The sequence below is a fragment of the Vigna radiata genome, chromosome 6 (assembly GCF_000741045.1).
Source record: "Vigna radiata var. radiata cultivar VC1973A chromosome 6, Vradiata_ver6, whole genome shotgun sequence".
NCBI classification, from domain to species: Eukaryota; Viridiplantae; Streptophyta; class Magnoliopsida; order Fabales; family Fabaceae; genus Vigna; species Vigna radiata.
The window spans coordinates 28,381,382-28,395,589 of record NC_028356.1 but is presented as its reverse complement, the minus strand read 5'-3'; the positions used below and the strand labels follow the sequence as shown (position 1 = coordinate 28,395,589).

Sequence of the window (14,208 nt, the reverse complement as noted above, 5' to 3'; positions counted from 1 at the left end):
TAAGAATGTGAAATTAGAGAAAAAGAGTAGAAAACTAACTTACTCTTTTTGAGAAACTGATCGGATAGATTTGAAGATCTAACCACGAGGATTAGAGAGGTGGTCTCCGATCTTCAAACAGATGAACAGGGTATAAGAACCCTTAGAGAGAAGGCAAATAACTCTAAAAAAGTTATTTCTAGAAAAATGATGTGTTTTAAAATAATTAAACTCGTTCATAACAATTCCTTTTTTATTAAAATCTTTTAATATTAAAATAATAGAGTCTCATTATTTTTAATTAACTATCACTTCTAAAATATCATTTTCTAGATCTTCAGACATAGGTTTTCTTATTTATAAGTGAAGAAAAATCTCAACTCTGATCAAAATTCCCTCAAAAATTCAAATGAATCCAGCTAGAGAAGCCAGCTGGCGACGCACATGGACGAAGCTTGCTCACATGAACAACCAAGCCAACACATGAAACATGCCACTCGTGGGCATTGAGCTACGTAGGGTTTTAGTTGCACGCGATTGAGTTTCGAAAGCTATATTCCTTCACAAATGCAAAGGAATACAAATTAAAAGAATATTTGGTACCTTCGCTATCCTCAAAAATGCAAAAGACTACAAATTTTCCAAATTAAAAAATATATCAACATTTTCGAATAAACTTTTTCAAAAAACAACTATTTATCTCTTATTTCTTTTTTTGAATGAAGATATATAAAAAGAAAGTTAATCCTTGTCGGATACTTTTCACTCAAAATATCTTTGTTCAATAATTTCTTTTTTTTTTCAGAAAAATTAATATCATAAAATAAACACATTTCTTTTTTTGCAAATTTAATTAAAAGTACCAATCGTCCTAAGACAGGCATGCTTTCCAAAAGATTTTATAAACGCTCCACAGAATATTTCGGAAGGTTTTCATTACGTTTCTAGAACAAACGTTCTAAATATACAAGGATTTTAAAAGAGCTGCCCGAAAAAATTTGAAGATCCAAAAATTTCGGGAAAAAAGTGTCATTGAAAATTTTCAGTTCATTCAAAGTCTAGTGACGTAAAATCTCTGGGGTGGAGCTCCAAATGCTTTGTCTGTTATGTATCTTCAAACCTTTTCTGTTCCCTCTTGGTTAGTTAGATATTTTTCCTCGCACAGTTCTTGACTAACAAAATTGTATATAAAGTTATGTGCTTCTGAAAATTTCAACAAATTCAAAGTACACACGGGTATGTAAGATTGGGCAAAATTATATATATAGTTTGTTTGAACGTTTAGATAAATTAGTTTTTAATTCAGTACATATTTTAATACTACACAGTTCAGTTCTATTTGTCTACTCCTACCGGTATGAGAAGCGAGTCTCAAAAAAACAGTTTATGAAGCTTACGAAGCAATGGAGTTAATAAAAGGCATTCCTGTTGGAGTTGGGGCATCAGAATTACTGATGATGAATCTTCATTACAAAATGTAGAGAAGGAAATAAAGTAGTATCAATATGGAACAGGTATACGAACGGTAGAGGGTCCTGATTTCATGTCATCAACAATTAGGTTGAAGAGAGCCTGAGTTACAGGGCCTTCTTTGCCTACAATGAATGCATGACAATGAATCAGCTCATGAGAAGGTACATAACATTTACTCAAAATGATTACAGAAACTATGTGTCTGATGGACCAAGCGAACAGAAATCAAGAGAATGAATGCTAATTAAACGGTCCCCTATACTGACAAGGAACGCACAATGCAAGTTAGCAACAGTTCACAATTTAACGTAAGGTCAAAAGACCTCGACCAAATAATATACCATGACCATTTTCAAGTTTAACCGACTACGAATCAAATGTATAACTTTTGGAGATAAAATCTTGTGTAGAGACAAGAGAATCAGAGAAACAAATGCATTAAGGAAGATTCATTGGCATGATCAAACTATCAACAACCGAATATGAGACAAGGAAAGCTTGACAGGCATTCCCTTGAAGAGGAAGGTCGGGAGTCAATTATAAAGTAAAATCCTACATTTACCATTATTGTCAACAATTCAAAATTCAGAAGTAAAACAACACTTTTAGAAGACTAGACTAATTACATGTATAACATACTTGGAAAGCTAAAATAAAATTATTAATATATTACTTATAGGTAGAATTTGAACTTAAAACCATAATTTTAGAATGTGCTCACTTAACATTTTGGATAAATTCGTTTTTCTTGTGATACAGAGATTTTACTTTTCTTTTATTTGCTTACAAAGGAGTCAAACCGTATAACTAATTTTTTTGGGATTCAGAAATTGAAAACCAATGATTTTGACAAAACATTGAGAATATCTCTCTCAAGAATCCTGTAATCTTACCCAGAATTCACTAATTAGTGTGACAAACATCCTTAATTTTATCAAATCTGTCCTTTTTTATGTTTCTTTGCTTTGTTTTCAATTGGTTCCCATCTCTGACCATTAACTTCCCAAATTTAGTTTCATTTCTCTTTAGAATCATATCATTACAAAACACAAAAAGAATAATATAATCATCTGAACTCCAGTAAGAAGTTCCTGTTAATTCAATCAACTGATGCCTTGGAGAAGACCAAAGAAAAGCATACACATAATTTACTTGAGTGCATATATGAATGGTCTGTTTGGAGAAACTTTTCTGTAAATACTTTTTAAGAGGGAAAAATAAGAAGAAAAAACTTCTTCATATTCCGAAATTAACGTATGCGTGACTTAATTTATAAAAGCAATTTCCTATCCTCCTATCCACTTCTCCAAAGTCTGATTTCTAACTCAAGCATAACTTATTTTAACTTGTGGAGAAACTAATTTTTCATTTTTCTCTCTTACTTTTTTTTTTAGAAGTACTTACATAGAAGTTCCCTCCAAACATACAATAAATCGGATAACCTTTTGCTGCGAGAAATAAAAGCACTTACCATCACCAATAACGTGTTCATCCCACTGCACTACAGGGCAAACAAGAACTCCACTGCCAAGAAGCATCATTTCTTCTGCTGTTTTACCTTCTTCAACAGTTACATTTTTCACCCTTATCTCCTTAAGCTTACCCTCCCTTAACAAACCCTCGGCAAGGGTTAAAACCCTCTTAGCTGTGCAGCCACTTAAAATTTTGTCAAAGTGAGGCATTATTAGTTCTTTCTCTTTAGTGACAAAGGCCACATTCATATTAGGCCCCTCTGCCACAAAACCTTCATCATCTAACCAAATGCCTACAAAAGCACCAGCTTCTTCAGCTTCCACCTTTGAGAGGACATTTGGAAGATAATTCACACTCTTGGTAATGGCAAACTTGGGGTGTTTAATGGGAACAGATGAAGTAACAACTTTAACTCCCTTGAAATTAAGCGATGATGACAGATCCTGTATTACTATTGCATAAAGACTTGATTGGTGGCAGTTAGAGGGAGATAACTGAAAGTCACCAGGTCCTGCAGAGAGCCAATATCTTAATGATCCTTTTCTACACTTGGAAGCACTTACAGTTTGTATCAGTATTCTCCTTATGCTCCCACGATCAAATGGGGGATCTATTTTAGACAAGGATGCTGAACCTAAAAAGCGATCAAGGTGTTGATCTAGTTCATACAGGTATCTATAATGCACACAATACACCATTTGACTGCTTTAGAAAATAGAAAACAAAGTGTTAATGTCATTGAGAACTGGAAATCACTAACCCGTCCATTATTGCAGCAGTATCAAACACACCGTGGCCCCTGTGGACCATGTGGTCATCCATAGGAATAACCATAGCGGCTGGGTCTGTTGTTATCCCATCAAAAATACTAGAATACATAGCAAGAAATTGTTGCTTTCCCTTTATCTTTTCTCTAAATGATTTTAGCCTTTCATAGGCCTTGAGCGTTCAAAAGAAGAAAAGAAAATACGAAAAAAGATATAGTTAGTAATACTAAAATCACATATTCAAAATAATTATTTTCCCTTTCTGATTTCACGTTACAAAAATAATCCTTTACTTCAGACAAACCCTCCTTTTTCGAACACACATTTTGTTATTAATTGGGACTTACATCACTTGCATTAGATATCTCAAGTTAACTAGAGATATAACAAAATTATAATATATAAGTACCATCATTATGTCATCTCTGTTAGATCAGTATCAGATCATTCACACACATCTATTCCCATATGCAGTGAATTGCATCTAATATTGGCAATTAAACAACCATTGATAATCCACAAGTCCTTTGAGAAATCCCAAATTAGGGCTTTCTAAAAGCATGGTTGGAAGTAGATACTAAACAAAAAATGATAATCTTTTAAAGTGATTTAGGTCTAACTCAACTGAACTCTGGTGTTAGTTGTTTAAGACTGTTGTTTTATTTTATTATTTATTTATGTTTTGAATAAGTAAAAGTTAGTTTCCTATTTCTTAGAAATTAAACAAGTCAGTTTTGAATTTGTTAATCGTGACCTACATTGTTGGTGGTCAGATATTTTCATTGGTTATATATTTTTTTAAATAAACAAAGACAGTGTATCCCACTGTTGCAAAGTTAATTATTCTTTCCTTGCACAAAACTACACATACTCTCCTTTATTGTCTATTTTACTGCAATCATATAATACCATCAACTGGTTTGTGAGATGAGAATTTTCCTCACTTGTATATTCCACAATTGGAATTTTTCTCCAATACACCCTGGGCTAGCTACATAGATAACACACTGTATGACCCTTTTACTGGATATAGGATAGTCGCCAAATATCATCTTACAAAATAATTTAGATCAACCTCATCCTCACTGACAACCGGTTTGAAGATTTATAGTAATCCCATTTATTTTTTAAGACAGTTCGAAGAGATATTAGTAGAGAACAAAATTGATATATATTCAGTAACAATAACAATACAGTTAACAAAAAAAAAACTGCAAACAGATAATATTCTCCGGTCGCAATAGCCTCTAACCCGAAGCACAAAGAAAAAGAGTGGATAGAGAGATTAGATTAGACCTCCGAGGAAGTCAAAACCGGAACACGAGATACTTGAGTTTTAGAATCTGGAATGTCAACGCCCCATGAGTTTCCTAAAGCAACATTGATTAGCATAGTGAATTTAACTATATGTGATGGAAACCTTCTAGCCACGAAACCTTGAGTTAAAAGGATACGAGAAGGTGAAATTTCATGAAGATTACCTCTATATTTAAAAAGAAAAATATCAAAATTTCTTTTTCTTCTTAGTCTTCTGTAACTTAATCTTGTAAAAAATGTACAGGATTTATATTTTTATAGATACATATATAGGATTAATAATTTTCCTTGAAAGGTAAAAGAAAAAAGAAAATTCGAACGGTCTACTTTATGAGACTTCGTCTTCTTCTATTCTTGGCTGAACGGTTTTCATTAATATGGATTGAATTGAAGATGAATTGAAGAAATAGAGTGTCTAGAAAACGCACCAGACGAGGCTCCAGATTGGTAGGGAGCAGCGAGAGCGGTGGGGAAGTGCCGATGGAAGCAGTGGCCATGCTGCGGAAAGGAAAGAGGGTGGGAAATTTGCGAAAGGAATGGGAGAGAAGCCATGTTCAAGAAGAATTGAGGAGCGATTGGAGAATGGAAGGTTGGTTGGCTTTGTTTTGTGCTTTGCAGTAAACAAAGATGGTCGTAACTAGCTTGAAGAATTGTTCGTCCTCCATCTTACTATCAAATATAAGTACATTTTCTTTTCAGAATTACTTTTATATTGGTTCCAACTATGTAGTGGGGGAATCAATCTGATTGAAAGAGACAAATTCTCGAGTTTGAGGAAAAAAAAATCTTTCATATTTTAACAGTTATTTTTAACAACTTTTTTACAAAAGGACATGTCTCTATAGATGTCTTTAAATGGGTCACGACTCGTGATGTATCTCGGCTTACCATAGGTTCAGACCGAGTTGGATTTGAAAAAATTGATTTTCTTTTTGCGCGTCAAATTTCAATCTGTTCATTTAAACCCGACTCATGCAGGTTGAACCCGTGGTGGGCTGGGTTGGCGGCGAACCCACCTACCTAAATTTATTTTTTTTTAATTTACTATTTTATTTATGAAACTTATGACATATAAGAAACTTATTTGTATGTTTTTTGTGTTTATTTTTAGATGACATCTGAATTATATTGTACTTTTTATTATTATTTTAAATTTTTTTCAGTTTAACATCATTTTTTTGGGAGTGAAATTTTTTAAATTTGAATATAGAAAATTTTTAATTTTTAATTTAAGAAAAATTGTAATTAAATGGCTTAGTGAGCTAATCCGTTTACCCACCAACCCGGGTCGAGCCGGATTCAGATTTTGCTGGCTCGCTAATATATGAGTCGGGTTGGGTTGGCTCACTAAGTGACCAACCTGTGATGGGTCGGGTCGAATCGAGCCGGGTTATCCAGTCTGACAACTCTGCATGTGTTATTATTTTATTGGTTTGTTTGAATTTATATTTAAAAAAATATCTAAAACAAATCAATCATAAACTACCACGTAAGCGTTCTTAAAAAATTCTAAAAAAAAAAATAGTTCTTAAAAAAACTTCTGAAAAAAAAAACAATTTTAAAAGGAGTTTATGTTACCAACAACCCAATAAAGAAATTATTTTTCATTCAACTAATATTTTTTTTTTATAGATCTGGGTTTTAATTATAAAGACCATTATATATTAATAAATTTTTTTAACAATAAATTATATTATCACATAAACGTAAAAAATTGTCAAAAAAAATATTAAAAAAATATTCTCTTATTTATAATTATAATTTTCTCGAACCTTCTACTCCTTACCCTCAGCATTTTCTTATTATGATGAAACAATACCCTTTAACTTCTTCTCTGATCTCATTCGTTGGCTGATATTTGAGTGTTTAAAAAACTATAAGTGAATACAAATTTAAAAGACCAAAATTTCTTTATTTATTGACATATATAAATACTTTATTTATTATATTAGGCTTCTTCGAACAAGAAAATTTAAGTTTTGTTTTTTTTACTTCCCACATTTTCCTTTTAGTAGTATTATTAGGACCTTGGTTTCGATCTAGAAGATTTGAGAGAGAAAAAAATTGAGGCATGAAAGGATAAATAATGAGTATACTACCTTCTAATTCTTTTATCTTACAAAAAGAAATTATGAAAAATGGAGGCTTTTTATGAAAGTGTTATTTGATTTTAATAAAGTATAGGACATTATGCCAAAAAAAATTATGAAAAACCACAAAATGAAGATAATTTATCTCTAAATGAGATGAAGACATTGTTGAAGAGAAGGAAAATGATCAATAAAATAAGTCCTTATTCTCATCTTGGATAACCATATTGTTCGGCTCCATTATAGACTTCTCATAAAATTCACCAAGACACACGTAAAATCAACTCTATTTTTGGCTGCCTAGGAAATAACATACATAGTAACACGGTCTATTTTGGTTTAAGGAGTTGAGGATCGATTTTCTTGTCCCGCTGATGTGTCTTAAGTCTTGATTACTTGACTTATCTATTGCTATTCTAGAGTCGATCTGTATGCTCAAGGGTTAACCTACAGAAAATACTCTGATGTTCAAGTCCAATATGTTTCTTAACGAGTTTAACAAAGCTAAATCATGAAAAAAAGTATCCTTTACCTCGATATCAAACCTATATTTATAAATCTCGTAACAATAATTAAATGAGACCTATTAATTACTCATTAATAGATGTTATTATTCCTATTAACCACCCATCAATGGATGTTATGGTTATTAATTATCCTTTAATTACCTTAACACATGCCCTTGTCAACTGATTTATATGTTGTTAGGCGCTCGCTTGTCTGATCCATTAATCGAACAGGCGATCATATAGGACATGGCCTATTGAAAGAAATAAAGAGTGGCCAAATATAGTGATGGAAAAAAATTTCATTGCAGGAACAAATTCCAGAATTCAATTCTTGAAAAACTTATTTCCAAAAGTAAACACTTCTACTTCCTAACTAAGCAAAAAAAAATCTCATATGCCTGCTTAGGATCTTAGCTCCCTGAGGAGTGGAATTTCAGTAGGCCAATCCAAAAATTGCCATAGAAACTATTATATAATTTTGGGCCCCTAGGGAGCGAATTTCCATCATCCATAGTAATAAGGTCTTATGGGGAATGAAGGGGTGTGTGGTCTAGGAAGGGAAGTAAATCCCAAAAGAGGTCTACTATAAGTAAAAAGTTGTTAGTGGACTAAATAGATACGCTTGACAAATAATGAACATGGAAGTTAAAAAAGAAAAGGTCCATGCGTCGACACAGTTCATCCGTTGAAAGTAAAAGGAGGACTTCCTAAGGAGTTTTATCGCAATATGGCCTTGACCCTGCTTCAAGAAAATGAATACAAAACCAAGCGCCTGAAAAAGGTACTTTTCATGTCAAATGCCATTGCACCCTGACTATCCCCTATTGATGAAATACCTCTGAAGATGAAAAAGATAAATATGAGCAAAGGTACAAGGCCAGCTCCTACAAAACCCTTGTTGAGCAATTTTGGCAGAATCTAGAACCAGGACATTCATGTAGACAACAATGAATCAGAAGTCTATCTTTTTTGGAAGTAAAGTATATTCAATGCAACTAATGAGTCTCAAATTGATCATGCCTCTACAAGTCCCTACTCCTTCAAGTATGAAAGTGATGAACTGCAGCTAAAGGGTGTGTTTCTTCTACAACCTAATCACATATATCACATTGATGACACCAACACATCGTTTTTGAAGGATCCATATGATGTTGGCCACTGGCTTCTACCAACCTGCCACGAACACCGCCTTTTGATAAACTGCTAGTCAGACTGAAAAATGCCACATCTAAAGTTATTCACAAAAACGTTGACAAATTGGTAAAGAAACAAAATGAAAAGAACAAGGTTATGGAATCCACTGCTATGGAAGAAATGGCCAATCCATAAAACGCTAAAGAAGGAAATATGTCACCTGATTATTGATTTCAAGATTAAAAAACTCATAAAGATTTTGAAAAAGGTTAAATCCAATTCACTCCCTCTCCAACACCCCTCTTGGATTGAGATATAAGGCCTCTTATTTCTAATAGTCTTCTTTGTTCGTTCTTGGGTCTAGGTCGGCTAGAGCCACCTCTGATCACCTGACCTTTTGGGGAGGAACATAGGGCTCCAACTTTAACCTGACCATGAAACACTCTTGAGCAGTTTTCTGGTCCGTGTGGACCGTGCAAATCATTTCTTGGTTAGAGGGGAACTTCATAGCTAAGTGAGATTTGGAGACCATAGCATTGAATGCATTTAGACATGGTCATCCAATGAGCCTGTTGGAAAAGGTTTTAGCCTTCATTAGCAAGTACCTCACATGCATCTCTTTGCTATCACATCCAGTCCCTAACCATATTCTTAGATCCACGTAGTCATGTGTATCCACTCACTCGCCAGTGATGCCTCTGATCCGCTCGTTATACGCGATGATCAGATATCGAAAAAATACATTTTTTGGAAGGCTTTCCAATTAAGGATGTTCATAAACTCCCATTGTCTATTAAAACATTGCTAACTTCGTAACGAACGTTCTCAGTTGTGATGACCATAGGGTCATCTTTATTGAGATTAGGGGCTTTGAAGTCTTCATCCTTGAAAGTGATAGGCGACATGGACTTAAACTTCTTTTTCACCAAGTGGACAGTCTTCAGGGTACTAAGGTGTCTTTTCCAAGTCGATGACGAGGATCTGCCTCCTACGAATCCTCTAGAGGTCATGTTTATGTGGTTGCAAAGCGACCAGTCTCACCTTCTACTTTTGCTCCTACTTTCGTATCTCGTCTCTATTCGACACTCAGTGTGGTGAGGTCGTTGATCGAGGATGGGCCTTCGAGTAGGACTCTTCTCATCCTGTTCGATCTTCACATACCACTAGAGATCAACTCATCTATCTTGTCGATCGTGCACTCCTCCATTGTTTGTCCCATGTTTTAGTGGTACCGGCAGTGCTTCTTACTGTTGGCATTTTGTGGGGTTGGCTTCCTCTTGATAGGTAGGAGGAGGTATGTACTCAATGCCTCTTCCAAGATCTTTTCTCTTGACGCGTTCAAGGGTCTATACTGGTTGAAACATGGCCACTAAGAGAGGTCCTTCGGTCGAGACCCGTTCCCCTTGTTGCTTTCAACGACCAATTTTTTCCACTCCTTCTGATCGCGCTCTCTACCACCTGCTACCTCTTGCAAAACTCCGACATATCCATCACTCGCATGTATGCTACAACTCTCTCCCCTCAAGTTTTCCATAGTCTTTTTTGCTTCCATGAAAAGACTATCAACAAAGGGTCTGGGCCTCAAGGTTGTGATGATGTGCTTTAGGTTAAACTCTTGACTAAGGTATTCGATTTGTCGTGTGATTTTACCGTAGCGATCCATGAAGGCCCACGACGATTCATCTTTCTTCGGTTTGATGTTTATCAATGTTGGGTGATAATGTTTTATGTTCGGCTTGTCGCAAAATGTTTGTCGAACAAGGAGCGCATGCTCGAGAAATTGTTTATAGAGTTTGGTGGCAACGAGTTGAACCACACTAAGGCTTTTCCCTTCAAAGATAGGAAGAAGGCTCTACACCACACTAGATCACTTGCGGTGTAGAAGACCATCAGATTAACGAACATCCTCAAATGGCCGTCGGGGTCAATTTACCCATCATACTTCTCGAAAGTTGGAGGTGTCCATTGCTCGAGCATGGACATCTCTATGGTTTCAGAGGGAAAAGCAGCAGATCAGTCGTGTTGACCGTCTGCAATGAGGGGTTGCCCCCTTGTTAGGCCTCATACTCTCTTCTTGCATCGTCTTGCACGGCTCCTCCCTCTTCTTGTTGGGGATGGGTTGACTTAAGCCGCCTGACATAAATTGTTAGCAATTTTCTCCTAGCGAAGATCCGCACTCTCGGCCCTCAAAGCCATTAACTCCTCCTCTTGCCTATGCTGCATCTCTTGCATTTGGTGCTACAATGCTTTGATCATCTCCATGGGATCTTGCTTGTTGCTCGACTTGTTTGGTCCTACGATGCTCAAGTTTATTGTGGTCACCATTGGATTGTTGTTTGTTGAATACTCAGGTCCCACAGTAAGCGCTAAAATGTTTCGAATGATGGGATCAAGGTTAGTGGTTTATTTTCGTACGAGTTGCTAGCGGTCCAAATGCTCGTCCTCGCGCTATCATTCATCCTTATTATTCCTCTATTATGCTTTGAGGTTACTTGTAAAAGGTTTTCTGATGCAAAAGTCAATAAAGATTTAGTAGTTCAAGTTATTAACGTATATTAAATGTCATCACCTACCTCTTTACCTCAAACCTATATTTATATACTTTAGAGTGAACTTTGGATTAGTGATAGCCTAATTACGGTGCAACTAGTAATAATCATACTTTGTCCTAAATTGATTAGTGTTAGAGGTAATTTATCTATAGATTGACCGTTCGGTTTGTTGATCATAGTCGTTTGATCTCAAGAATAGTACGTGGTTATGTTTGTGGTATAGATGATCATCGTCTAGTCAAAAGTTAATTAGACACTCATACAATACACAAAACATATCAAAACAGAAAGTAGTTAAAATCCAACAATCATGCTACTATCGTTACTCCCTTCCAGCTAATGTATATGGATCTAGTTAAACTAACTAGAATGTTGAATCTAGGAGGAAACACCGTATGGTCTTTTCGTCGTTGATAACTACTATAGATTACATAAATATTCTTTCTAACCCGCAAGAGTGAGTTGTTATAGATGTTTGAAGTGTTATGCTAAAGAGTCAAAAAGATAGATTTTTTAATCTCTAACATTAGAAGTTATCATGAAACTAAGTTTAAGATGTTTTTTTAAGTAAAATGGCACACACCACAATATGCATTAATGTAACAACTGGATCGTAAATTCAACCTATTGTATATGTTGTGTTGCACTCCTAAGCTAATTTCAATGTGTTATTAGGAAGAAAGTGGGTTCATGGAATAAAAGTTGTCCCCGTCAACTTTACATCAAAGGGCGTTCATATGCAATCAAGATGAGCATCTCAAATTGATTATTGTTGCTCGTAACAATTATATTGCATATGTTTCACATGATGATTTACATCTCAACTAAACCTTTTTTGTTTGTTTTTAAAATACTTAAGATTTTAATGAGAAAATAGATTCCTTTTTCTATATGAGAATGGATCCAAATGGAGATTCAAGATGCAAATTGAAAGACATGATACAAAAACTCTTGAAGAAGTGGTAGAGGACTTGATAAATGAAGACAAGGTCACAATTGGAATAAATATTGACTGGTGATGAATAAAGAACAATGTTCAAGCTTTTTATATGAAATATCAACTTATAATAATCGAGAATGTTTAAACGATTCTTGAAGATGAAGTCGAAGAATGTATCATAGTCTGAGACTGGTGAAATCATATATAAATATAATTGCATTAAGATATTAGTCTCAAGTGTTGATAGTAATTGAGTTGAAAACTTAGTTGTATATTATGGACCAATTGGTCATGACAACAACATTCAGAATCAACATTAGACATTGATCAGTCATGTAGGTAGATCATACTAACTCAGTAGAACCTTTGTTGGCATGACCACTAATGTAAATACTTCTTGTTTTAGAAGCTTCGTCATTACTTTCAACATAAAGATTTCTCCAAGCAAGTGTATGTTGATCGGTTATTAATATGACCAATCGGTTAAACTTTTGGTGCAATTAGCTAATCCAAAAATAGATTAATGCAAATCAGCATAGTAATTATATTAAGATATGATTAGACCATAATTAGATTAGTAATAAGTAAAATCTCATTACAAGTAATATAAATAGAGAACCCAAGTAAGATACTTACTAACATTCATTACTACATTTAATACTATTACACTTAGACATTTGCTAACTTAAAAGTACCTTCTCCAGGTACCATCTCAACGAATTTGGATTAGGGGGTGAACAAATCAAACTGAAATGCACAAAACTAAACTACTTACTATACTAATACTAATCGTTAACCAAGAACTGCACTAACTATACAGCACTAACTAATTTGCAAGACAACAAAATAAAGAGAACCACTTCAGAGGTTAATTGACATAACATATCACAGTAAAAAATAATATGGAAATGCCAAAACAGCGAGACAACAAAATTATATTTTTAGCTTTTCTAAACCTCATCATAGCCGCAAGACCACCGGTTTCTATCTCCTCCAAAATATGTTTCAGTGATGGATCCTCCTTGATGCGTGCCATTCTTTCTTCAAGCTGGTCTTTATTTGATGGATTAGCAAAATTTTCAAGCATGGCAGACGTAGATGGATCCTGTCATAGACAGTCTATATTCTATCAACTGGTAAAAGTTAGTGAAAAAAATATAAGTAAGAAGTTTACAAAATAGTTACCTGCATCAATGCATTACCCAGACACTCAAAATCCAGAGAACCACCAGGACATGTAAAAGCAAGAATTCGTAAAAATCAACAATATCTATAAGATGGTATGCGCTCATAAAATGCATGAAAACATACACAACATCATTAACAATTAACAATTAACAAGCCATAGTTATTAAGAAATAGAATTATACCAGACATACACATGATACAAATAAGAAAAAACAAAACAGAGATACTGATTTACATTGAGCAGACCTGCCACCCCCGAGAAATCAAAAGGGTTGTTTGGAAACCCAGCTGCAGGTCCAGAAGCAGCTCTTGGTACTGCTGGAGAATCTTTAGATGATGTTTCTTCTTTGGAAGTTTTGGAAGTTTTATTCTCTGCTGTACCAGCTTTGTCATCTAAGAAAATCTCAACATGTGTGAAACTAGTGCATTTTCAAGGGTTCACAAAAAACTACTAAATTTCTAGCACTAAAAGTAGAAGAAATAAAAAAGGAGACAAAAGTGAAACAAATCAAATAAAGAATAAGTCAAACATAGAAGACACCAATAAGCAGAAACTTTCAAATAGCCTCTACAAGGAAAGGGTAGTCAATCCAATCCGGCCTACTCTGTAATCCAAAATCCAAATCATAAATTTGTGGCAACACAAGTATAGATTTACCCGATGATAAGAGCAATAAGGATTCATTAAGCAATACTTCATACAGCAAGTACTTTTACATAATAGTGCAACTTCAAAATTGACAGACCATTATTCTTTACTCTTAGCCTTGCCTACACACAACTCCA

The 14,208-nt window shown here is 34.6% G+C and overlaps 1 protein-coding gene across 1 annotated transcript; it reads right to left on the bottom strand.

The window, feature by feature from the left end:
* Positions 1-1,337: 1,337 nt before the first annotated feature.
* On the bottom strand, positions 1,338-5,694 carry LOC106762942 (D-amino-acid transaminase, chloroplastic). The gene is made up of 5 exons (XM_014647069.2): positions 5,438-5,694; positions 4,989-5,062; positions 3,686-3,864; positions 2,924-3,600; positions 1,338-1,574 (listed from the first exon to the last, which is right to left on the bottom strand). Exons 1-5 carry the CDS (start codon positions 5,559-5,561, stop codon positions 1,480-1,482), a joined length of 1,149 nt encoding a protein of 382 aa, XP_014502555.1. The 5' UTR covers positions 5,562-5,694; the 3' UTR covers positions 1,338-1,479.
* Between the last annotated feature and the right edge of the window lie 8,514 nt (positions 5,695-14,208).